At 47.0% G+C, this 24,375-nt stretch overlaps 1 protein-coding gene across 4 annotated transcripts; it reads left to right on the plus strand.

The window, feature by feature from the left end:
- The first annotated feature begins 8,384 nt into the window (after nucleotides 1–8,384).
- RBM14 (RNA binding motif protein 14) lies at nucleotides 8,385–24,372 on the plus strand. 4 transcript variants are annotated; one of them, XM_027959711.2, is made up of 3 exons: nucleotides 8,385–8,816; nucleotides 14,534–15,998; nucleotides 16,764–17,646. In XM_027959711.2, the coding sequence occupies exons 1-3, from the start codon at nucleotides 8,480–8,482 to the stop codon at nucleotides 16,969–16,971; spliced, it is 2,010 nt and encodes a 669-aa protein (XP_027815512.1). In that variant the 5' UTR covers nucleotides 8,385–8,479; the 3' UTR covers nucleotides 16,972–17,646. The 4 variants fall into 4 exon arrangements, with proteins under 4 accessions (XP_027815512.1, XP_027815513.1, XP_027815515.1 ...); XM_027959712.2 differs by having other exon boundaries at nucleotides 14,534–14,644; XM_042237662.2 differs by lacking the exon at nucleotides 8,385–8,816 and adding an exon at nucleotides 8,917–9,310.
- Nucleotides 24,373–24,375: the final 3 nt, after the last annotated feature.

Here is a 24,375-nt window from a genome sequence, read left to right on the forward strand (position 1 = left end):
CACCTGACCCCTTCGGGGCCTTGCTTTCCTGAAGAAAGCAATGCAGATCCATCTTCAGTTTCTCCCTGAGCGTATGGGAGCTGTGGGTGGGCCTTTTCTCCCTGCCTTTGTCATTGTTCAGTCGCCAAGTCATGTCTGACTCTTTGCGACCCCATGGACTGTAGCATGCCAGGTCTCCCCTGTCCTTCACTGTCTCCTGGAGTTTGCTCAGATGTGTGTCCATTGAGTCGATGATGCTATCTAACCATCTCATGCTCTGCAGCCCTCTTCCCCTTTTGCTGTCAATCTCTCAGCATCAGGCTCTTTCCCAATGAATCGGCTCTTCGTATCAAGTGGCTAAAGTACTGGAGCTCAGTTCACTGATTTCCTAAGATGTTGATGTTCATGCTGGCCATCTGCTTGACCACATCCAATTCACCTTGATTCATGGACCTAACATTCCAGGTCCCTATGCAATATTGCTCTTTACAGCATTAGACTTTACTGTCACCACCAGTCACATCCACAACTGAGCATTGTTTCCGCTTTGGCCCAGTCGCTTCATTCTTTCTCCCTGCCTTAGGGACTGAATATCAGAAAACGCTGATTGATCTGCTGGGGAGGAGGAATAAAGCAGATTCACAGGAAGAACCTGAGTCACAGGAAAATGCCAGATGCTCCAGAGTCCCTAGTCTGGTCCTTCCCTGGGGCCAGCTACCTCCTGACCTAGAAGTCAAGAGATAGTTCTATATCCCTTCCAATGCATCACCACCCACTTTTTTTCTTTTTTAAATCTGGCTTGAGTTGATTTCTTTATTCACAATAAAAGACTCTTAATTGGTGGAATAAATAAAGTGCTTGGCATAGGGCGTAGCACACTGTAGGTTAAGGGAGCAGTGGTGGTGAATCAGGCTCCATGGGGTGCCTGGAGGCAGACTGAGCCAAGCTCCTGTCTCACATAGATGGCCAATATCCAAGGACCGGTGTATAAGGCCAGGAACTCGGGCTCCCCACTCATCTGTTCTGCCCCCCGTCCCCCTAGACTGTGTCTCTCTTGCTCATCCATGACAAAGCTGCTTTCATGCCCAGGTAGCTAGGCTGGCAAGGTGCAAACTTTGCCCCTTACACGGACTGCTTGGAGCTGCGTGGGTGGTTTCACAGTCTGTTGGCCTTGGCTTAGATGTGCCTGGCTCTGCTCCCATTCCCCGGGCCCTGCCTGTTTCCCCATCAAGGCTGCTGGCTCTGCCTCTGGCCCTGTTCTTTCTCACCAAATCTACATTGGTTGCTTTCCAGCTTTCCTTGGTTCCTGGGGAACCAAGTCCTTTTAAGCCTAGGGCCCAGGTTGTGTTTTTCCACCTCAGAATCATTGCAGAATCTCCTCCTGGACTCTGCCCATCGCCAACCTCCTCTGACCTTCATCTGGAATTCTAGCTAGTTTAACACATTTATGGCTAAGCTGCTCACCATCCCCTGCCACTCTCCTTCTACTCCTAAGGGATCAATATTCCCATTAGCTTTTCTCTCTTTGAAATTCTCAGCTGTGTGGTTTTCATTCGAACTTTGTTTTTAAATCACAGAATACTGTTCAAATACCTTGTAACCCCATCTGTAAAGCAGAAATGGAACTACAACCAAAGATGCTTAGCTGTGACTAAGCTCCCCCAAAGCCCTGGAGCTCTAGGGAGCACAGCTGGAAAGTGAAAGTGTTATTTGATAAGTCATGTCTGACTCTTTGCAACCCCATGGACTGGCCCTCCAGGCTCCTCTGTCCATGGGATTCTCCAGGCAAGAATACTGGAATGTGTTTCCATTTCCTTCTCCAGGGGATCTTCCCAAACCAGGGATTGAACCCAGGTCTCCTAGATTGCAGGCAGGTTCTTTACTGTCTGAGCCACCAGGGAGGCTTCCAACTTCCTGGTCCAGTTGGAAAATCTTTGCCAAGTTCAGGCATTTTTGTCTTATCTCCCAACTTCTGCTGTGTCCAGAAACCATCTGTTCTATCATTAACCAAATACTGTTCTTCAACTCACTTTTAAACTTATTTAAGAAGGAAAATTTACACCAGGTGAGTGATTCTAATTTTAAAAAGACTGTGGGGTTCAAGTTCAAGTGGGGTTAAAGTTTGACCTCTTACCTTCTGAGATGGCCTATACTCTGTGTGGAAAGTGTGTTTCTCTCTAAATAAATCCACTTCTTCCTCACAAAAAAGAAGAGAAAACTTAGTCATATTAGCTAATACCTATATAATGATGATGAAGTGCCAGGTTCTATTCTGAACATTTTACATGCAGTAATTCATTGAATCCTCATGACAAAGCTACAAGGTAGTTCTGTTATATATTTCTTTATTTTTCTTAGCCACAACTTGCAGCTTATGGGATCTTAGCAATGAAAGGGTGGAGTCCTAACCAGCGGACCGTCAGGGAATTCCCAGTAGGTTCTGTTATTATCCCAAATTACAGATGAGAAAAGAGAAACAAAGTGACTATACAACTTGCCCAAGATTACATCGCTAGTAACATGGCCAGATCCAGACTCAGACCCAGGTTCTCTGGCCCTAAGGCTGTATTGGTTCTCATTATAAAGTATGAAAAGCAAGAGTCACTTGTTATAAGTTTGCAGGGAATTCCTTGGAGGTCCGGTGGTTAGGTCTGCCTACCAATGCAGGAGAAGCAGGTTCAATCCCTGGGTCAGGAAGATCCCCTAGAGGAGGGAATGGCAACCCACTCCAGTGTTCTTGCCTGGAGAATCCCATGAACAGAGGAGCCTGGAGGGTTACAGTCCATGGGGTCGAAAAGAGTCAAACAGGACTGAGCACTTGAGCATGTACGCATCCGCACGTATAACGGGTTCACTTTGCTGCACAGCAGAAACTATTAATAACACAACATTATAAAGCAATTGAACTTCAATAAAAAAAATTTTTTAATGCCTTGTATGTGATTTTGAAGCACACTAAAGTTTGAGAACTACTAGTTGCAAGTCATAAAAACTGGTTAGCTCAGGATATTCCCTGGTGGTACAGTGATTAGGACTCGGCACTTTCACTGTCATGGCCCAGGTTCAATCCCTGGTTCAGGAACTAAGATCTTGCATGCCACAGGGCACACCCACCCCCCTAAAAAAAGAAAAAAGAAAAAAAAACTGGAATGATGTGCTGTAGTAGAGGTCAGAACCATCCTCTAGACCCCCAAATCTTCACCTTTAGTTTGTTTATTTATTGTAAAGAAATTTTCTAGTTACTGGAATTGCTACTGCTTTTAGCTTTTTATTTATTTATGTGGTTGCTGCACTGGATCTTAGCTGTGGCACTTGGGATCTTTAGCTGTGACATGTGGGATCTAGTTCCCTGACCAGGGATCAAACCCCAGCTCTTTGCCTTGTGAGCATGGTGTCTCAGCCACTGAACCATCAGGGAAGTCCCTTCCACTCTAATTTAAATACATATATGTCACCTATTTCCAAAAAGGACTTGAAGTGTCTTAGCCAGAGAGAAAGAGCAGATTATATCTAAAAACTCAGATGAGGGAAGCACCAATACCGAGAGAGGGCTCACCTTTAAGGCAAAGAAGAAAGTGCTCTGGGTTCCCTGGGTCTAACTGCTTAATAATACCACTAACAATTTCAGCAGGATAGAATCCTGTTACTGTGTCTATTATGCATTTTAGTGGCTTTAGTGGACATGAAGAGACTGTGATTATGCTTTTATTTTTGTCGAGTTACCGTGATTGGCTCATAATGGCCCTCCAGATTATCAGGTCTTAATCTCTGGATGCTATATTACCTTATTGGAGAAAAGGATCTTGGCAGATATGATTGAATTACAGATTTTGAGATGAGGTTATCCTGGATGACCTGGATAGGCCCTAAATGCAAGCACCTGCATTCTTACAAGAAGGCCAAGCAAGCTTTTTTTTTTTTTTTTTTGCCCCACTGCAAAGCATGTAGGATCTTAGTTACCTGAGAAGAGATCGAACTCTCACCCCCTGCATTGGAAGCATGGAGTCTTAACCATTAGACCACTAGGGAAGTCCTGAGAGAAATTTAATGATGTTGACTCTGGAGACTAAAGGGATTCCTAAGGATGCCAGCAGCCACCAGAAGCTACAACAGCTGGAAGAGGCAAGCAATGGTTTCTCTCTTAGTCTTAAAGGAACAAGGCCCTGCTGACACATTGATTTCAGCCCAGTGCTACTAATTTTGGACTTTCAGTTTGCAGAACTGTGAAAGAATAACTTTTTTTAACATGTAATTTATTTATTGGCTGCACTGGGTCTTCCTTGCCGACTAAACACTACAGTTTCAAAAGTTTTCCTATTTTTAAAATTTCATTTATTTTTAAATTTTGGCTGCACTGTGTCTTCCTTGCCGAGCCATGTGAAGGCTTTCTTTAGTTGTAGCCTTGGGGCTTAATAGTTTTGGCTGGAGCATGCTGGTTCTTAGCTCCCTAACCAGGAATTGAACCTGCACTCCCTGCATCAGAAGGTGAAGTCTTAATCACTGGACAACCAGGGAAATGCCACCACGATACCTTTTATTTATTTATTTTTAAATTTATTTATTTTAATTGGAGGCTAATTACTTTACAATATTGTGGTGGTTTTTGCCATACATTCACATGAATCAGCCATGGGTGTACATGTGTTCCCCATCCTGAACCTCCTTCCCACTTCCCTCCCCATCCCATTCCTCAGGGTCATCCCAGTCAGTGCACCAACCCTGAGCACCCTGTCTCATGCACATGATACCTTTTAAATGGCTATGTGCCCTGGGTGTCTAGAGGCCTGCTGATACCCTGCTCTGAGAATACTGCCAGCAGTTTGGATGTGTGAAGATATCAGAGTGGTATCAAAGTGATGCCCCTCTTTTCCTCCTTATAATGTACTTTTTTAAACTATAAAAGAATTAGATGCTCATTGCTGAAAGTCTAATGATATGGAAAAGTAAAAAAAAAACAAGCCTCATCTCATACCCTTAAGGTAATTCATATCATTTTTCTCTGCTGAAAAACATGTGTATTATATCAAGGTTTTTTTTTTTAACCTATAGCTTAGAAATAGGTAATATTATATAATCACATTTTTTTCCCTCTTAAATTATGGCCCTCCTTCCACATCATCCTTCCTCATCAATAAATTCTGACCTATTTTTATTTTTTAGAGTCTTAACCACTGGACTGACAGGGAAGTCCCTTGACCTATTTATTTAAATCGTTTATTTGCCTGCATCAGGTCTTAGCTGTGGCACGCAGGACTTTGTTGCATCATGTGGGATCTTTCATGCAACATATGGACTCTCTAATTGTGGTGAGCAGGTTCAATAGTTGCAACTCGCAGGGTTAGTTGCTCTGAGGCATGTGGGTCTTAGTTCCCACCAAAGGGTGCACGCAATCCCCTGCATTGCATGGAGACTTCTTCACTACTGGACCAGCAGGGAAGTACCCCCTGACATACTTTTAATAGCAACATGATATTCCATCCAATATTCCCTTATTTATGGACATTCAGGTTGCTTCCACTACTTTCTACTACAAACAATGCTACAATAAATAAATTTATATCAATATCCTTATTGATGAGTTTTCTGTAGGCTAGATTTCCAAAGCAGGATTACCACATTAAAGGCTCACTACATTTAAAGTTTTGATATTGCCAGAATACTTACCAGGAAGGATATAGAGATCACACTACATATGTAACTCATACATACAATCTGTAAGTGTAATTTCCTCACACCCATAAGACCAACAGATATAAATCTTTTTTTTTTTTTTTGCAAATATGAGGCATGAAAATGTTCTCATTTTCTCAAAAAATTGCATTGCCCTGACTAGCAATGACGTTTATTGTTTATTTATTATTTGTACTTCTTTTCCTATAAAATTACCAGTTAGCATCCTTGGCCTATTTATCTCGTCTTTTCCCCCTATCACTTTGTAGCAGTTCTTTGTACAGTACAGATATTCGCTCAGTCGTGTCTGATTCTTTGCGACCCGTGGACTATACAGTTCACGAAATTCTCCAGGCCAGATACTGGAGTGGGTAGCCTTTCCCTTCTCCAGTGGATCTTCCCAACTGACGGGCTGAGTCCAGGTCTCTCGCATGACAGGCAGATTCTTTACCAACTGAACTATCAGGGAAGTCCCACAGATATTAACTCTATAGATTCACAAATTTGCATCAATATCTTCAGTCCAGACTTCTCCCTGAACTCCAGACATATCTAATTGTCCATTGGTACCTCCATTTGATGACTTGCAGGCATCTCATACTTATCATGTCCAGGGAACTCCTTGGCAGTCCAGTGGTTAGGACTCTGTGCCCACTGCTGTGGGCCTGGGTTCCATCTATCCCTGATTGGGGAGGTAAGATCCTGCAAGTGGCAATGAACCGCCAAAAACAAACAAACAAGTAAACAAAACAAGCCCCCAAAGTTTTATGTCCAAAAATAAATTTCTGACCATCTACAATGTTCCCCTTGTCAATAAATGGCAACTTTGTGCTTCCCTTTTCCTGGTGTCATCTTTGACTTCTTTCTCTCACAGTTCACATCCTATCACATATTGTGTTGGCTCTACAGTCAAAGTACATCCAAATCTAAGCACTTCTGCTTAATTTTATTGCTGCTGCTGCTGCTAAGTCGCTTTAGTCGTGTCCAACTCTGTGCGACCCCATAGACGACAGCCCACCAGGCTCTCCCATCCCTGGGATTCTCCAGGCAAGAACACTGGAGTGGGTTGCCATTTCCTTCTCCAATGCATGAAAGTGAAAAGTGAAAGTGAAGTCGCTCAGTCATGTCCGACCCTCAGCAACCCCATGGACTGCAGCCTACGAGGCTCCTCCGTCCATGGGATTTTCCAGGCAAGAGTATTGGAGTAGGGTGCCATCACTACAGCCACCCTAATCCACTCTCACTTCTGGCTTGGATTTTTTTTTTTGACAGCGCCCTGCAGCAGAACAAAGATTAAACCCCTACCCTCTGCAGTGGAAGCACAGAATCCTAATCACTGGACTGCCAGGGAGGTCCCTTTCTCCTGGATTTTTGCTGCAGTGATAACTGTTCTGAGCAAATGTCTATCTTCTGTTTTTGCCCATTTCAATAGCCGCCAGAATGATACTTATAAAACTATGAAAGCTAAGTCCTATCAGGTGAACCCCTCTTCTCTCTCTAGACTTTCAGCCTCACTAAGAGTGAAAGCCAAAATTATTTAAATGGCCCACGAGGTGCTACATCTCCTCTCTGTCCTGATCTATTATTCACTCTGTTCCAATTCAGCCATACTAGCTCTTGTGATTCTTTGGACAGACACACTCCTGCCCCAGGACTTTCTGACACGTTCTTACAGGCTAAAATGATTCCCCCACAGCATGGCTCCCTCAGTTATTTCAAGTCTTTATCACTACCTAACAGGCTATTTGTTTACTATCTGTCTCTCTCCACAGTAATACAAGCTCCAAGGTAGGGACTTTTGTCATTTTGTTCACTGCTTTATTTTTGGTCTTGTCCCAACAGGGTGGGCGCTGAATAAAATCTGTAGAATGAACTTGCAAGTAAACATTTTCCTGAACTTGTCACATGTTCTTATATTTTTGACATCTTCTGCCATGCAAAATCTTTTTCTCTTTTTTAAAGGCTCAACTTTCATCCCCTCAAGGATTGTTCTTTTGACTCAATTTCCGATTTTGTTAAACTTTTTGTTGTGGAAAATTTCAAACATGTATCAAGATTGATATATCTCATTCCTTGTTTTTCAAGTCCATAAAGGCAGAGGTGGGGTCTGATTGGCTTTTCAGTGTCTCCAGCGTCTGCCTGGAACTCAGCAACCTCAAGGAATGTGTTTCCAAAGAAATTAATGGCACGAGGGTTTCTATGGGGCAGATGCCGCTCAGGGCCCCCTGACTGCCCAGCACAAGCGGCAGTCCTGGGAGCGAGTCCCGGGAGTCTTCTGCTGAAGGAAGGCGTTTGTCCTGGTTTCTCCCGCCAGGCCAGGACTTCCCGTGGACACTCTCGCTGCTACCCCTAGCTAGGCGCGGGTTTGGCCTAGGCGGCCAGAATGAGAGAGGCTCTGACTTACGACTCAACTAAGTTTTTCCTCGGGGCCTGCCGATCCCGCCCCACCCAGGCCAGAGGCCGCCTCGCTCACTAGGCCTCTCAGCTGCCCCGGCGCTCCCTGCGCGCGTAACCCCTTCCCCAGCCCTTCTTCCCCTCCCCCCGGCAGTGGCGGTTGGTCGCGCGCCGTCGTCCCTCTCCCACCCCCTCCGCTAACGAGCGGGCTCCAGACCCTCTGGGATTGGCTGCGTCTGAGTGCATTTTCTTTCAGGCCCTCTAATTGGCTGCATGACGCGCGGGATCCGGGCTCCGATTGGCTAGGTCAGGGCGCCTGCGCGGCGGGGTTCTCAGTCGCCAGCCATTCCTAGGGAGGACTGCCGGCGGTTCGGACGTCTCGCCTGTCGCTGGAGGAGAGGTCCCGGCTCTCCGGGAAGGCGGCTGCGGCGGCAAAATGAAGATATTTGTGGGAAACGTCGATGGGGCCGATACGACGCCGGAGGAGCTGGCAGCTCTCTTCGCGCCCTACGGCACGGTCATGAGCTGCGCCGTCATGAAACAGTTCGCCTTCGTGCACATGCGCGAGAACGCGGGCGCGGTGCGCGCCATCGAGGCCCTGCATGGCCACGAGCTGCGGCCGGGGCGCGCGCTCGTGGTGGAGATGTCGCGCCCACGGCCTCTTAACACTTGGAAGATATTCGTGGGCAATGTATCGGCAGCGTGCACGAGCCAGGAATTGCGCAGCCTCTTCGAGCGCCGCGGACGCGTCATCGAGTGTGACGTGGTAAAAGGTAACGTGCAGGCGGGGGCGCGCTCGGGGCACTCTGCTTGTTAGCCACGCCCCTTTCCCGGGGGCCGGTCACGGCGCGGTTGGTGGGGCGGGGGTGGGGCGAAGTCCGCGGGAGTGAGGCTGGAGGTGTTGGGGGCGCGTTGGGTAGAGCCACATTCCTCCCTTGCGGTCTAGGCACCGTTAACCCAATGGGAGGAACCGGCTCAGGGTGGGTGCGGCGGCCACTGTGAGCCGCGCTACGGGGCCGGGGACGCGCCTGAGAGATTTGGGAGTATACTGGGGGCGCGCCTTCTACTGGTCTCCTGGGCCTGGCACCGAGCGGAAATTGGGAAGTGACGGGCACAAGCCGGATCATGGAGCGGGGAAGATTTTGCCACTTCCCCACTTCCTCTCCAGACGTCTGTCAGAGCAAGGGAAAAGGTGGGGGCTGATCCCCCCGCCCCTCACCAAAAGCCACCCTCGTGTTCCCTCCGGGTGAATGCTCCCGAGCGGAAGGTAACGGGGCCCTTGGAAGTTTCGCGGGCTGGGATCTTTTAGTACTGTGTGGCGTGGGTCTACTCATGGGCATAGTTAACTCCTGGGTACGGGGTGGGAGGCGGGGGCTTCCGAACTACTTTGGCCTTTCAGTATTGTTAGGTGGGTTAGGCCTGGCAACTCTGCGCTTTCCAACTCCCTCAAACTTTTTTTCCCCCCACTTTGAGATCGATTTTATATCTGTAAACTGGAAGCCCCGACCTTTCACCTGTGGAAGAAGGCTTGTTTTATGAAAAGGCCTCTTCTGAGCCGCTAACTTTCAAGCCGGTGCCCCAGAGCAATGTCCTTGTTTTCTAAACATGGCGATTTTGCAAAGGGGCACACTCTGTGGCTGAGGGGGACATGGGGACTTAGTAGTCGTCTTTGCTTGAATAGTCTTCGTGATCAGGGTAGATCCTGAGAAGAATGTATCATCATAGTGTAGGCCTGACTTCCTTTTTTGGACCGCGGTGACTTCTTTTCATAGTCTGGGTTCTTACCCCTTAGGCTCTTTTAGTGTTTTGTTGACAAGATCTGGAATACAGTCCTTGCGTGTGTCCAGTCTGTGTTCCACTTGGAAACGGATCAGAGTTAACTTTGCCTTACTGTATTTTCAAGGATGCAACCTGGAAGTAAGTATCTGGTTCCTCCTGGCTGCTGGTTTTGGATTCATACCTGCTCATAACCTGTGTGAGAGTTGTGAGGATAGTAAATTAATTTGCGGGCAGGTGCTTTATTCATTTCCTCCAAGATACATCATTTGCTGTCCTTGAAAGGCACATCTTTGGGGTCATTCCTTATCCTTTCTGTAACTGGGGGAAGTGTAAAGGCTGGTAGTCACCATTAGGAGTAATTAGTTCTTCTGCATTAATACTGCATTCTATTTTCCTCAACTCAGGTTGTACAAGTTGATGACTATCCAAAATCAAGCTTTGCTACGGGGTGCTCTGATGAGGCAGGCTGTATGGTGCATGGATTTTTGCTTTTATTTAGAGTGAAAGAATGAAAAAGGCCTCAGGTTGGGCTCCTGGCCAGGAAATGGATAGGGGTATATGAGTTCTGTGTTTGACTTACTACATTTTTGTGTGTAGTTCTTTAAGCAGGCTGTCTACTAGATTGAGAGTTTTGAAACTTGCATCTGAGGGGACTGTCTATGGAACTCATTGGTCAAGGAGCCTTCTTTGGGGTGGTAGGGAAAACTGAAAATTTGTTTGAATTGCTTGGGACTGACACAGAGTGACAGAGGATGTGGGGATGGAGTATGGTGAACTGTGTAACTGGATCTGGTTCTTAGAAATTATGTTTCCTTGTGAAAGTTTTGTGCATTTTGTCCCTTTGTGAACATTTGATTTGCCAAGTGCTTTGACTTCTTCAGGGAGTGGTGGTTAGCTGTTATTTTTAGTTATGCTGATATGTAAGCTCATGATAATACTTTGGTACAAAGGGCTCTGAGAGAGGTTTGAGGATCGTATCCCCTCTGTGATGCCTTTCTATTTGGAGTGAAGGAAAATGAGGTTTTTAAGTTAGGAATGTAGTAGAGGAGACTGGCTTTGGCTCTATAAATAGCATACTTATTTCTTGGTCTGGGAAAGGACATTTGAGGTGTCTGAGGTTGATTGTCAGGTCTTTGAAAAGCACAAAAGCTTGGTATTGCACAGGACAGCCAGTTGTGTTTTATTTCACAGGGGGAAACTTAGTTGCTTGGTTCCAGGAGCTTAGATATGATTTGATGTGGAGAGAGTAAAAATCTCCATAGCAACAGCAGATTGTAACCACTCTCCACAGTTAAATTCTATTGGGTGTTAAAGGATGAAGTCTCAAGAGTTGCTGACAGCTTTAGGAACCAGTCAGATTTCAGAAGTCTGAAAGGCGGAAGAGGAAACTGTTTCCTATGTTGTGGGTGGCCATTCTTTTCCTTTTATGTATAACTCTGTAGTTTCACTTTAGAAGTTTTTACTCTTCTAAGAATACGAAAACTCCTGTTTCCACATTCTCTTAAGTTGGGTATTGGAGGAATTGTGATGCCAGATCATTAGGAGATCTCTGTAAATCATTGCCTGGTACTCCTTTTAAATGAGATGGAATTACCTCAGAGGTCAGTTTCCTTGAACTAATTCAATTCAGGCCAGTGAGTACCTGGAGTTTGCTAGTTCTTTGTTAGTTTTTTAAAATCATCCTAAGAATAGTTGGGTTCCTGGGTGTCTTTGACATGGCTAGGCCTGGTTTAGCTGCTTAGGGTTGGCTAGCCCCTCATGTGTTTGAGTCAGCCTGACAACCTGTTCACACTTCCCTCCAGTATCAGGCTTAGAAACTTTCTGATATAAATTGGTTATGATTGTATCTCATGGCTTTCTTTTTGTCAGTTATATAGTTCATCTGTGTGGTCAGTTGAGTTGTACCTATGAAATTTTTTCAAGTTTTACAAGTTGGTCTCTAAATAAAACCTAGCTAAGTAGGGAATAGACATTGTCTATTGCTCTTGTAAACCCATTGAAACATTTTTGTTGGGTGTTTTTTTCCCTAGCTTAATAAAGTCCTAGAAATTTGTGGATAGGTTAACCAAGAATATAGTATGAGTCTCTTGTAGTGCCTGGAGGCTTTTTTTTTTTTTGGTGGTTCCCTTTCATCTGCCTACAAACTTGCTTTCCCCTTACCCTTGCATTCCCCTTGTGGTAGGCTCAACTCAGTCTTGTCTTTTGAAGAGATCTGGGACCCACCAGCATTGATTTTTAGCTCACTCTACCCAGAGTGGAGGTGAGGGATCAGAGGACAGTTTTAGTGCCCTGTGGCTGGGTCTAAAAGAACACTTGCTTTTCACAATTGGTAGATGAATCAGGTTTGGGCCGTAAGAGAGTGAAGACAGTTGTGATAGTTCATTTTGTTTCTTTATTATATCTGGCAAGTTCCAAATTTGCGTTTACAGATGGCATTGTGTTTCTTGTGTTTTATTAGAAATGAAGGATCATATCCTGTAAGGAAATTAACCCTATGGTTATTCCTAGGCTTGAATAATTATTATGATTTTTACCATAGAGCTATTTATACTTTTAGCTGTTGTTGGTCAATCACTAAGTTGTGTCTGACTCTTTGCGACTCCTGTGGGTTGTGCCCCCAGGCTCTTCTGTCCGTGGGATTTCCCAGGAGAATACTGGAGTGGGTTGCCATTTCCTTCTCCATATTTATACTTTATAAGGCATTTTTATCATCTCATTTGAATAATTTGGGCTTGCCTGGTGGTTCAGATGGTAAAGAATCCACCTGTAATGCAAGAGACCTGGGTTTAATCCCTGGGTCAGGAAGATCCCCTGGAGAAGGAAATGGCAACCCACTCCAGTATTCTTGCCTGGAGAATTCCATGAACAGCGAGGATCCTGGCAGGCTACAGTCCATGGGGTTGCAGAGAGTTGGACATGAGTGAGTGCCTAAGCACATTTGTTGAATCTTGTAACTCTGAGGTGGGCAGGACAGATTGTCAGGAGGAGAAGTAAATTTTAAGTTCTGTAAGAACTTAATAAAGCAAGTCAGTGATCTGAATCTTCAACTGAGGCTAAATTTTAGCATCTAGTTCCAAAATTCTTTTGCCATACTACACTTCTGACTTCTACCTGTTGATTATATCTTTATTCTCATTTGTGTAAGACTCACTTCGGTTGCATTGCTTTACATCCAGGAAAATGACTCGCTTTATAGAAGTAGCTAGAGAGCCAGTCCCAGTGTGAAAGTTTCTGAAAATTAGGACCCTTGTTTAGAGGACATTTAAAAAGGATTTTTTAAAATCAAGAACGGAACCTTAGTAATTTCATGTAGGCAATTTTTCATTTCCTAAAGTGATATGAGAAAGATGGGGTTCTGATACTTTAACTTTAAAAGTAGCCTCAGGTTCAAGTGGTGGTAAGTACATAACCCGTGTTACCACGGGCATGATCTCATTGTTCTTCAGATTCTGCTTGCACTATTGTGATGTGTGAGATTGGATTTGGACAAGAATTTCTTCCTATTCCTTTCTTGAAGGTTTCCTCTTCTGTGTAGTAGATGAGTAGGACTTTGAGATCAACATCCTGACTTAGAGCCTGTCTTCCCACAGCTCATTCAGATCCTGATTGAGGGCCTGCGGGATAACCTCTTAGCAGAGCCTGGTAGTTGCAGGAATTGCAGCTTCTTGCCATGAAGCTGAGAAACTAAATCTTTTCTCTGAACAGAAGCCCAAGGGGTAAGGGATGTCTCTTGATACGAGTATCAGTGGAGAAGGTAATGTGGCCTAGGAGTTGGGGGTGGCTTGTGCCTGAATTGAGTAAGGCCTGGCTTAGACTGGGCGGCTCAGTTCCATTCCCATATTTCATTGGCTTACATGGGGTCCAGCGTCTCCCCTTCTCAGCTTAAGTGTCTAGTCTAAATACAATCCTGCCTTAAACATTGACTTCTTAGGGATAGACTGGTGTTGTGAGGAGGCATGGAGAGCTGGGATTCTGTTTCTGGATCTCACAAGTGGATTTGGGGCAAGCCATATAAATTCTCTTGAGTGTGTTTGCCCACCTGTAAAATGGGGATAGCGATCCTTTGCTCTGCCTGCCTTCAGGGATTGTTGTGAGGCCCAGATGGGATCTTGTGCCTGGGAATGCTTTGAGAATTGGGAATTACTGAGGGAAAGGGGGAGATCATATTGGAGGACTGTCGCAGGCTGTGTATTGCTGTGTAGCTCTTCTGCTTTAATTGGACCCTGGCCTGAGACATGGGTCATGTCCAGACATAAATGGTCATTTCCAGTGTTTGAGAGTTAAGCCTCAAAGGTGAACAGAATTGTTTGGTGGTCTTGGGTTAGAGAATATTGAATAATTGAGTGATCCAAGAATGCTTTCTGCATTTTTGTCGGTGGATTTGTACTTAATAGGAGATGAAGATTAGTGAAGATTTTTATTCTCTGTTGCAGTTCATCTTTGCTCTTTCTTTTCTGAGCAGGCAGTTGGGTGAGGTGGCAGGGGAAATGGGGAGAACAGGAAGAAAGCCATAGGCAAAGCTGACTATTTGGGACAGTCAGAAGCTTTGTTATATGGGAATCACGTTTCATGACCTACTCCTGGAGAGGAGGGTTTGGAGGCCTGGAGGTACTGGCAACAGCTGGGTGCTGTTGGTGTGTCCAGTTTGGGACCCATCAGGTAGCATGCCCTGCCCCCCTAATTGCTAACCCTCTGTCTGCTGCTTTATCAGACTACGCGTTTGTTCACATGGAGAAGGAAGCAGATGCCAAAGCCGCCATCGCGCAGCTCAACGGCAAAGAAGTGAAGGGCAAGCGCATCAACGTGGAACTCTCAACCAAGGGTCAGAAGAAGGGGCCTGGCCTGGCTATCCAGTCTGGGGACAAGACCAAGAAACCAGGGGCTGGGGATACAGCATTCCCTGGAACTGGTGGCTTCTCTGCCACCTTCGACTACCAGCAGGCTTTTGGCAACAGCACTGGTGGCTTTGATGGGCAAGCCCGTCAGCCCACACCACCCTTCTTTGGTCGCGACCGCAGCCCCCTGCGCCGTTCACCTCCCCGAGCCTCGTATGTGGCTCCTCTGACGGCCCAGCCAGCCACCTACCGGGCCCAGCCCTCAGTGTCACTGGGTGCTGCCTACAGGGCCCAGCCTTCTGCCTCTTTGGGTGTCGGCTATCGGACTCAGCCCATGACAGCCCAGGCAGCCTCTTACCGCGCTCAGCCCTCTGTTTCCCTTGGGGCCCCATACAGGGGCCAGCTGGCTAGCCCTAGCTCCCAGTCGGCTGCAGCTTCCTCGCTTGGCCCGTACGGTGGAGCCCAGCCCTCGGCCTCGGCCCTCTCCTCTTATGGGGGTCAGCCAGCTGCGGCTTCTTCGCTCAACTCCTATGGGGCTCAGGGCTCCTCCCTTGCCTCCTATGGTAACCAACCATCCTCTTATGGGGCACAGGCTGCTTCTTCCTATGGGGTTCGTGCAGCTGCCTCCTCCTACAATACCCAGGGAGCAGCTAACTCCCTAGGCTCCTACGGGGCCCAGGCAGCCTCCTATGGGGCCCAGTCTGCAGCCTCATCACTAGCTTATGGGGCCCAGGCAGCTTCTTACAATGCCCAGCCTTCAGCCTCTTATAATGCCCAGTCTGCCCCATATGCTGCACAGCAGGCTGCTTCCTATTCTTCCCAACCTGCTGCCTATGTGGCACAACCAGCTACAGCTGCTGCTTACGCCAGCCAGCCAGCTGCCTATGCCGCACAAGCCACCACCCCGATGGCTGGCTCCTATGGGGCCCAGCCAGTTGTTCAGACCCAGCTGAATAGTTATGGAGCCCAAGCATCGATGGGCCTGTCAGGCTCCTATGGGGCTCAGTCAGCTGCTGCGGCCACCGGCTCCTATGGCGCTGCAGCTGCCTATGGGGCCCAACCTTCTGCCACCCTGGCAGCTCCTTACCGCACTCAGTCGTCAGCCTCATTGGCTGCTTCCTATGCTGCACAGCAGCATCCTCAGGCTGCTGCCTCCTACCGTGGCCAGCCGGGCAATGCCTACGACGGGACAGGTCAGCCGTCTGCAGCCTACCTGTCCATGTCCCAGGGGGCCGTTGCCAACGCCAACAGCACCCCGCCGCCCTATGAGCGTACCCGCCTCTCCCCACCCCGGGCCAGCTACGACGATCCGTACAAAAAGGCTGTCGCCATGTCGAAAAGGTACTGTATGCCCCCCCGCCTCTGCCCCCAGCTGGGGCTCAGGGCAAGGGGCTGAGGTTGGCATGGGAGGGAAACTGGAGCCATCGGCCCCTCCCTTGGCCTTCTCCTGTGGGATGTCCAGAGGCCGAAGTGGGTGATGTCTGTGAACTTCTGGTCACCAGGGTTCAGGTGGAGCTTTGTGCTCAGCCTGGGGTGGTACCAGCTAGTCAGGCTGGGAGGTGTCACCTGTCTAGGCTAGCCCAAGTGCTATTGGAGCTATTGCCTGCAAGATCGTGGCCCATAGCCTCTCCCACTGTCTCAAGAATCCTTAAGCTTGTTACGTGGTTGTCCTGGCCTTTGGTGGGGGTGGGTTTGAAAGAGTAGTCCCTTTGGCACTCACTGGCTGAAGGCAGGGTGTATGTGGTGCGTCCACTCTTTGGGAAATTGGGGACCTTGCTTTCGTCCGCCGTTCTGTTGGTAAACAACCAAGGTCTTTTCTCTGCAGGGCCCAGGGGTGGGGATAATTTGTCTCTGGTTTGGGAATGTAGGCCAGCGTCCACCTTGGCCAGTTCAGAAGGGAGGGCTTCAGTGGTGGGCTTGGTTTCCCACAGTTGGACCAGGCTTGATTTCTTGCCCTGGATAAGGTGATGAGCCTTCTGAAAAATCTTGTTTGTTGGAGACCAGTCTGATTACGCCCTCCCTGCCCCCATTGGCATTTCCCCAGTGCCCACCTGGAGCCCTCCCCTCGATTGTCTCATTCACCAACTGTCTTCTTCTCTCGACTAGGTATGGTTCCGACCGGCGTTTAGCCGAGCTCTCTGATTACCGCCGTTTATCAGAGTCGCAGCTTTCGTTCCGCCGCTCGCCGACAAAGTCCTCGCTGGATTACCGTCGCCTGCCCGATGCCCATTCCGATTACGCACGCTATTCGGGCTCCTATAATGATTACCTGCGGGCAGCTCAGATGCACTCTGGCTACCAGCGCCGCATGTAGGGCCATCCTGGGATGGGGCACCACAGAGAGGGAAGGAGAGGAGAGATGGGGTGGTATGGCGCAGACCCAGGTTATAACCGCTGGCCCATACCTCTCCTGTTGGTGGTTTTTCATCCCCTCTGCCATGTGGGCCTTCCCCAGGAGACGATCCTTTGAGTGTTCGGCAGTAACCTACTTTGTTCCTTCGCCTCAGCAGCAAATCTTGCCACTGGCTCTAGATCTGCGGTTCCCCTCTCCCCTGCCCCATCTCCCTAGGATGGGAATCTCTTTTATGTTTTGATTTTTTTTCCTGGCTCCCTTTTATTTTTGTGCGCGATATTTAAGGTCGTCTGGATGGGGAAGCAACCTGCAGCTGAGGTCGGCGGCGCCTTTTTCTTTTTAGATGTGAGGGAGGCCAGGAAAGGGTTAGCTTAACCATTTCCTGTGCGCCAAGCTGTGCCAGGTGTCCAGGGGGCCCTGACTCTGTCCCTCTGTAGACTGTGTTGAGACTGAGCTCCTGCTGGGACAGTCGGTTGGAACATGTCCAGTCCCTACTGACTCCTGATGTTCTAGCTGATGCTGTGCGGCACAGTGCACTTCCCCATCTCCCCAAGTAGGTGGTGTTAGAAAACCTTAATTTTTTTTCCCTTTTGTATGGACTACAAATAAAACTTGGGGCGATTTGCAGTTTGGAAACCTGGTTGTCATTGTCTTGATTGCACTGTTTCAGAGAAGCCAGTTTGACATCCAGGAATACATGACAGCTAAAGGGAAGGTGGCCAGAGGACCCAGGGCAGATGAGGAAAGGGGTCTGAACCTGGGAATTAGAATGATTTCTCTGCTGCTGGAGGGATTTAACTCCTCCTTTCTCTGCTAGTCTGCCATCTTAAGGACTGGAGAGTCTGGACAAAGTTGCTTCAACTTGAGTTAATCACACCAAAATGCAGTAAATTTATTGCCCATTTTCCTCGCCCATGCTTGGCTGTTTTCCTTGACTTGTCTCCAGCTCAGAAACAACCTGGACTCCAGCAGGGTGGTTCTGAGGTTTGACTTCTCAAGTGAGAAGTGGGGAATGGGCTGCTTTGGTGCTTAGAAGACTAGCAGGGCCTTCAGGCAGTGGGCTCCACTGAGTACTGGGGCTGGGACCTGGAAAGGGGTCAGTTGGGTTTGGGGGGTCATGTTAACTGTGTGGCAGTGTCTTTGTGGCTGGGACCTTTGGAAGCCAGTATGGGGGGATTCTGGCCATAGACCTGGTATTTTGCCTGTTGAACATCATCCTGGAGCGTCCTGCCTGCGTCCTGCCAACCCCTGCCATCATAGTCACCGGCGACTGCAAATTCCTTCTCTACATCTGTTAGGGTTTCCAGATGTTTTCTGGCTGGGTTTATATTTGAAGGTGTTATGGTAGACCATGGGAAGGGGGCAAGGTGCAAGCATAACTAAGAAGGGTGCTGGGATAATAAGGAATTGATTCTTTCCATACTTTTACTCTGGGACTAGGGGCTCAGAGGACCTGGGCACAAAATAAGATGATTCTAGCCATGACAAGATGGAAGCTTGGGCTTCCTGATGGGTGAATGGGAGACTGGTTGGGTAGGGTGGTAACAGGAACCCTAACATTCCTTTGGGAAGAGGGCTTTAGAGATTTGATTTGGGAGTCTTTTTGGGCAGGGTGATTTGGGGGAGGTGTATTGTCAAGTGGAGTTCAGGTTGGTTCTCTTCTGCCTCCACTGGCTTCTTGTGAACTTGCTTGTGACCCAACAGTTTGCCCCAGGTGTTCTCTTCCCTCTGCCCAGTGGGCCAGAAGCACATGCTCTGTATTAAGTATGAACTACTTGTGGATGCAAACTGGAGTAATCTCAGGGGTGCTGAGGCCATGGCTCTCTTTTCTTTCTGCTCACTGCTTTGCTGCTGCTTTTCATTTCTTTTAAGGACTGGGAGGAGGGGGAATCTAATAGGTTTCTTGTCACTTTTCTGCAGTGAGAGTGGGGTTATGACAGGGCAACCTAACAGACTTAGCTCTGGTTATTTCCATGGAAAATCAAGGGTTGTTTAATTGTAGTGCTGTGATTGTGGCCTGTGTATTTGTAATTACTTCTTTGTCAGCGTGACTTTCTGCCATCTTTCTCTCCAGTGAGCGTTCAGCCACTGTCCCAGTCCCACAGTTCCTGTGAAAATAGCCTATTGTGCTCTCAGGGCCAGTGCTGATATTTCTTTATTACAGCTTAAATTCTTCAGAGCAACCTGGCCGAGATGATCACTCAACTTGTCATCTCTAGGTACTGATGCTCTTACTGCCTCTGCTGCCAGGCTTCTGGTTTGGCTCTAAAGCCAAATCACTTGTCATTTTCCTCTTCCTTGCAGATTGTTTTAAAATTCTCTTCCCCTTTTTATTTAAATTATGCTACCTGTGTTAATCCTATAGCCCGCTTCTCCTACTTTGCTTTTTGTGGATTTCTGATTTCCAGGGTCCTGTAACTTGAAGATGGTTGTGTTGAGTGAATGGGAGGATAGACATTTAATGTGTGTTTTGGGAAAAGGGGGTGGGAATATGGGCTCACAATATCCTTCAGGTCCTTGCACTTCTGATCTATCAGCTCTAACTTGACCTTCATTGGAGAAGTTTTAAATGATTTATTCCTGGAACAAGACTAAAGTCTTCTCACTTCATCAGTCTGTTCTCTGAGGTTTGGACCTTGTTTCAGATTGTCTGGGGTGGGCTTGGGGCTGCTACCCTTATACTGGCGGTAATGGGACTCACTGAGTGGTCAGCCTCTATAGTAGGGTGCCTTTCTAGTCACTGTCCATTAGTTAAGCTCTGCCAAAGTCTGTGCCCAGACAGTTGGTTCCAGTCATTTTGTCTTATTAAGCCAAGTAAGTTGACTATAATGTCATACTGAAAATAAATTTCCTAGATTTATGGACCAGTATGTAGTGTGTTTAATAGGAGGTTTGGGTAATAAAGATAAGATGGATAGGACAGGTGGAAGATACTTACCTTTCTTTCTTTAGGTGCCTTTAAAAGATCATTAAGGGTAGAATCTAGTTTTCCAGGAAAAAAAGTTCTTAAAATGATTTCAAGTCTGTAAATCATTAGAAATACGGTATGTCTGTAGTGCTGGAAATAGTGTTGAGGCAGCTGAGGTGAAATACAGTGATCACCCTTGGGCTGATCTTGGGGAATGTGTAGCCCAGGGAAGGTAGGACCTACCTTGATGAATTAGTTACATACAGTTAATAAGCAGTGCCCAGGCCTTCCCTGGCAGTCCAGTGGTTTTCACTGTGCTTCCGCTGCAGACCGGTGTGGGTTTGATCCCTAGTTGGGGAACTAAGATACCCGTATGTCCTGGGAGGCAAAAAAAAAAAAAAAAACCAAACTAATGCTAGGGAGGTTGTAGGTAAAGGAGGAGCAAAGATGGTGCAGTCCCGCTAGAGAAAACTGGAGCTAGAATTTGTTTGCTTTGAAACTGACTTGGCAGAGAGAATTACTGAGGGTGCTGGCTCTCAAATCAGACTTCCTGGGACTTCACTGGTGGTCCAGTAGTTAAGAGTCTGCCTTGAAAAGCAGGGGACCTGGGTTTGAATGATAGTTGGGAAAGTAAAATCCCACATGCTGTGGGACAACTCAGCCTGTGTGCCCCAACTAGAGAGCCCATGCAACTCGACACAGCCAAATAAATAAATACTAAAAAAAAAACAGACTTTCTGAGTTTGGATCTTGGTTCTGCCAGGTATCCATGTGGTCTTGGACATGTCGGGAATTCTACCTCAGTATTTTCATCTATAAAATGGGAATAGCTTACATCTACTGAACATAACTATTGCAACTCAAATAAATGTATTAGGTACTTACAAACCTTTGATTAATTGGGAAATTGAGGGTGTAGGTTAAGTAACTTCACAAGGCTGAAAAGTGGATGAAGGAGTTGAATCAGCCATTTTGAGCCATCCGGGATTTTGCTTGTAATACTACTGTTGGAAGGAGCAAATAGCATGTATCAGGTATAGGGCCTCATATATAGTCACTGTTAGCCATCTCAGAAATAAGGAGTTAAAACATTCTGGGGAGGTTGGGATGGCCTACTGGAAGCACACAGCTGAGGAAAGAACTTTGGATATGGGTGAGTGCAGTGTGTGAGTAACAGTGAAGGAAGGAAACTTCTGTAGTAAGTGGTACCTAAGTGTGATGTAGGCCACTGAACCGTACCAGTTTTGGTCACCTCTAGTTTCAGACAACACTGTTGTATCCTGGGGATCAGGTATGGAGAAGAAAGGTATGGGTTAGGGCAGAGGCTGCCAACCTCCAGGATCTAATGTCTGATGATCTGAAGTGGAGCTGATGTAATAATGATAGAAAAAAAAGTGCACAATGAGTGCACTTGAATCATCCTGAATCCAAATCCACCCTCAAGCCGTGGTCTGTGGAAAAACTGTCTTCCACGAAACTGGTCCCTGGTGCCAAAAAGGTTGGGAACCACGAAGATAGAGGACCTCCCCAGACATTAATGGGAGGCTAAGAGGGCATCACCGACTGAATGGACATGAGTTTGAGTGAACTCCAGGAGTTGGTGATGAACTGGGAGGTCTGGCGTGCTGCAGTTCATGGGGTCGCAAAGAGTCGGACGCGACTGAACTGAAACTAGAGGGTGTAGCTGGCAGTGGTGTGGCTCCCTCTGAACACCCCCAGAGAATAAGTTTCCCCCTTTTGAGCATCTGCTTGTTTTTAGTACTAAGTGTCCATGTTTTCAAGCTGGTGTTGACTAAAAATCCAAAGTTATTTCTTTCCTCTTGGTTATCAAGAATTTAACTCATGCATTCATTTATCCATTTGTTAACAAATACTTGAGTGCTTGCCATGTACCAGGTGCAGTGTTAACACAGGATAAATATATTAGGAAGGAGAAATAACCTGCATACCCATTCTCTTAAAATGCCTAGTGCAGAAGGGCACACATTGTTTATAAAATGCATTTTCCTTTGATGAGATTTAGGCTCAGATGGTAAAGAATCTGCCTGCAAAGCAGGAGACCTGGGTTCAATCCCTGGGTCAGGAAGATCCCCTGGAGAAGGGAATGACAGCCTTCTTAAGTAATCTTGCCTGGAAAATCCTATGGCTAGAGGAGCCTGGCAGGCTACCATGAGGTTGCAAAAGAGTCAGACATGACTTAGCAACTAAACAATAGTAGGCAATAAGAAAATGTCCTTGCCTTTGTAGAACAAGTATTTGCTGGGGGCAGGGGGTAGGTAGGAGGAAGTGAGAAAATGAATGAACAAATAGGATTTCAAGTGGTGGTAAGTATTTGGAAAAGTACCGTGGAGTTCATGGGGTAGAATTCCAAGGTGTATGTAGGGTTGGAGTGGGGAGATGTCTAGATGGGGTGACCAGCTTAGGACCTGGAGAGAAAGAACATTTCATTCAGCCTGAATGAGCCTGGGACATAGGCTACTGTACAGGAGTCTAGTTGGGGTGGGGTGTGGGGTATGTGTGGGGGTGGTAGGAGCACTGTTAAAAGAGATTGGAACAACCAGACTGGGTACTGTGAATTGAAGCTTTTCCAATTGCCATGGGTTTAAAACCCATGATGTAATGTATTTGATTAAGTGACTTAATGTGGTTTGCTCAGTTGGAGCAAAATCAAATACAACTCAATCTAGAGGGCTTTCAAAAGGTAAATCAGATTAGGGAGTGGGTGTGGTTGGTGGTCTGCAGCCTGGCCTGAACTGTGATCCTGAGATTTATATGCCCAGTTTTTCACCTTTGGACTTCGCAGAGAGATTGCTGGTAGAGTAAGCTGACCTCATATGCTTTGGTATTTTGAAAGGTTTATCTCCAAGGCCACTCGGCAAAAATTTTGGAAGATCGAACAAAGGAGCTTAAAGGATTTCTAGCCCGGGTGTGTTTCCCTGCCCAAATGGAGTTGTGACTGCCTCCAACTTGCAGCAGACTAACATGCAGTTGGTTTTTTTCCATCATTGATCCTTTACCCTTTACTCACAGCTGGAGTGTCAGCATCAGGATGCACAATGAAAATGGACCAAGATTAGTGATCACATTTGTAAATACAACATTTTCCCATTTTTCAGATTATCTTTTACCATCCTAGAGTAAGCCTGGTGTGCTGCAGTCCATATGGGGTCGCAAAGAGTAGGACATGACCGAACTGAACCCTAGCATAAATTCTTGACCACTATTTATTTCTGAGTCGTCAGGTTTTAAAAACGTTTCTACTTTGACTTCACTTTTCTCGCTATGATCCCCACCCCTTTTGGCCGGGGGTGGGGGTGGTGGGGTGGGGGTGGTGAGCTCCTTTGAACCGGTGCTGTGTTCTGTTTGTATTATCATCCCTTTCCTCAAACCACTGCTTTTATCATGTTTTTAAGTTCTTCCATTCTCCCCTTTAAACTTCCTCTTCAAGAACTGCCTTGCAAAAGGGTCATATTCATAATATGGGATTAATATGAAGAAACCAAAGGATGATTTTTAAAAAAGCCGAATGGACGCCCTGGAGGACGCTGTTGTGGATTGTATTTTTGCTTATTTAGCTGGTTGTGATTTATTAGCTTCTTTATTCCCTCTGAGGTCGGTTCTAGTTTAAACCTAACATCTCTGACTGATGGCGCCCAATAAAATAAAACAAAAAACTTCGCTGCTCTAGTTTTTTTCTCAGGGCAGGGTGGGGGTGTTTTCTCAACCTCCACAGAGAAACCTTTTCCTCATCTTGAATCCCAGGAGGCTGGTTTCTTGAGAGAACCCTCAACCGAGTCGACTTCGGGGACCTTTATAGCCTAATTGAAGCTGAGCCCATTAACCGTTTTGAGAGTCCTTTCACCACCTATGAAAGCAGTTTCAATTGGAGGGTAGCTCTGGGACTCCCAGGGCGCCACTGTGGACTCCGCCGAAGGAGAGGTTGGTTTCTTCAGATGGGACGCTTCGCTGTTTTTCTTACCTGGCTTCTGGGTCTGCGTAAGCGTCCGTCCGCAGCATCCGAGCTGCGAAGGGGTGGCGTTTGGGAATTTAGAGGGAGAAATTCGGAGTAGAAGGCAAAATGGAACGCACGTGGATTGGCGAGAAGTGGAAACTTAACGAAAGTTGGCGCCATGACGCTAAACACCGACCGCCACACCGGAGTCCTAACTCGCTCCGCCTAATGGCGGGCGGAACCCCGCCTGCGAAGCTTACGTTGGTAGGTCCGCCCTCATGCCGACCTCCTACCCAATCAATGACCTCGGTTTCTTGAGGGTGGTGTTCATTGGCTTTCGCATAAACGCTCCGGGGTTACTGACGTTTCCACCTCTTCCCGGCCTCAGGTAATTGGCGTTCGTGGTAACCAATCAGGAAGAGCATCTACAGGAACGCCTGCCTTTTATTTTGTTGAACGGCCAATCCAGTGGTAGGTTCACCTCCCCCTCTCTACCCAGAGTCAC

This window comes from Ovis aries, chromosome 21 (assembly GCF_016772045.2).
Source record: "Ovis aries strain OAR_USU_Benz2616 breed Rambouillet chromosome 21, ARS-UI_Ramb_v3.0, whole genome shotgun sequence".
Taxonomy (NCBI): domain Eukaryota; kingdom Metazoa; phylum Chordata; class Mammalia; order Artiodactyla; family Bovidae; genus Ovis; species Ovis aries.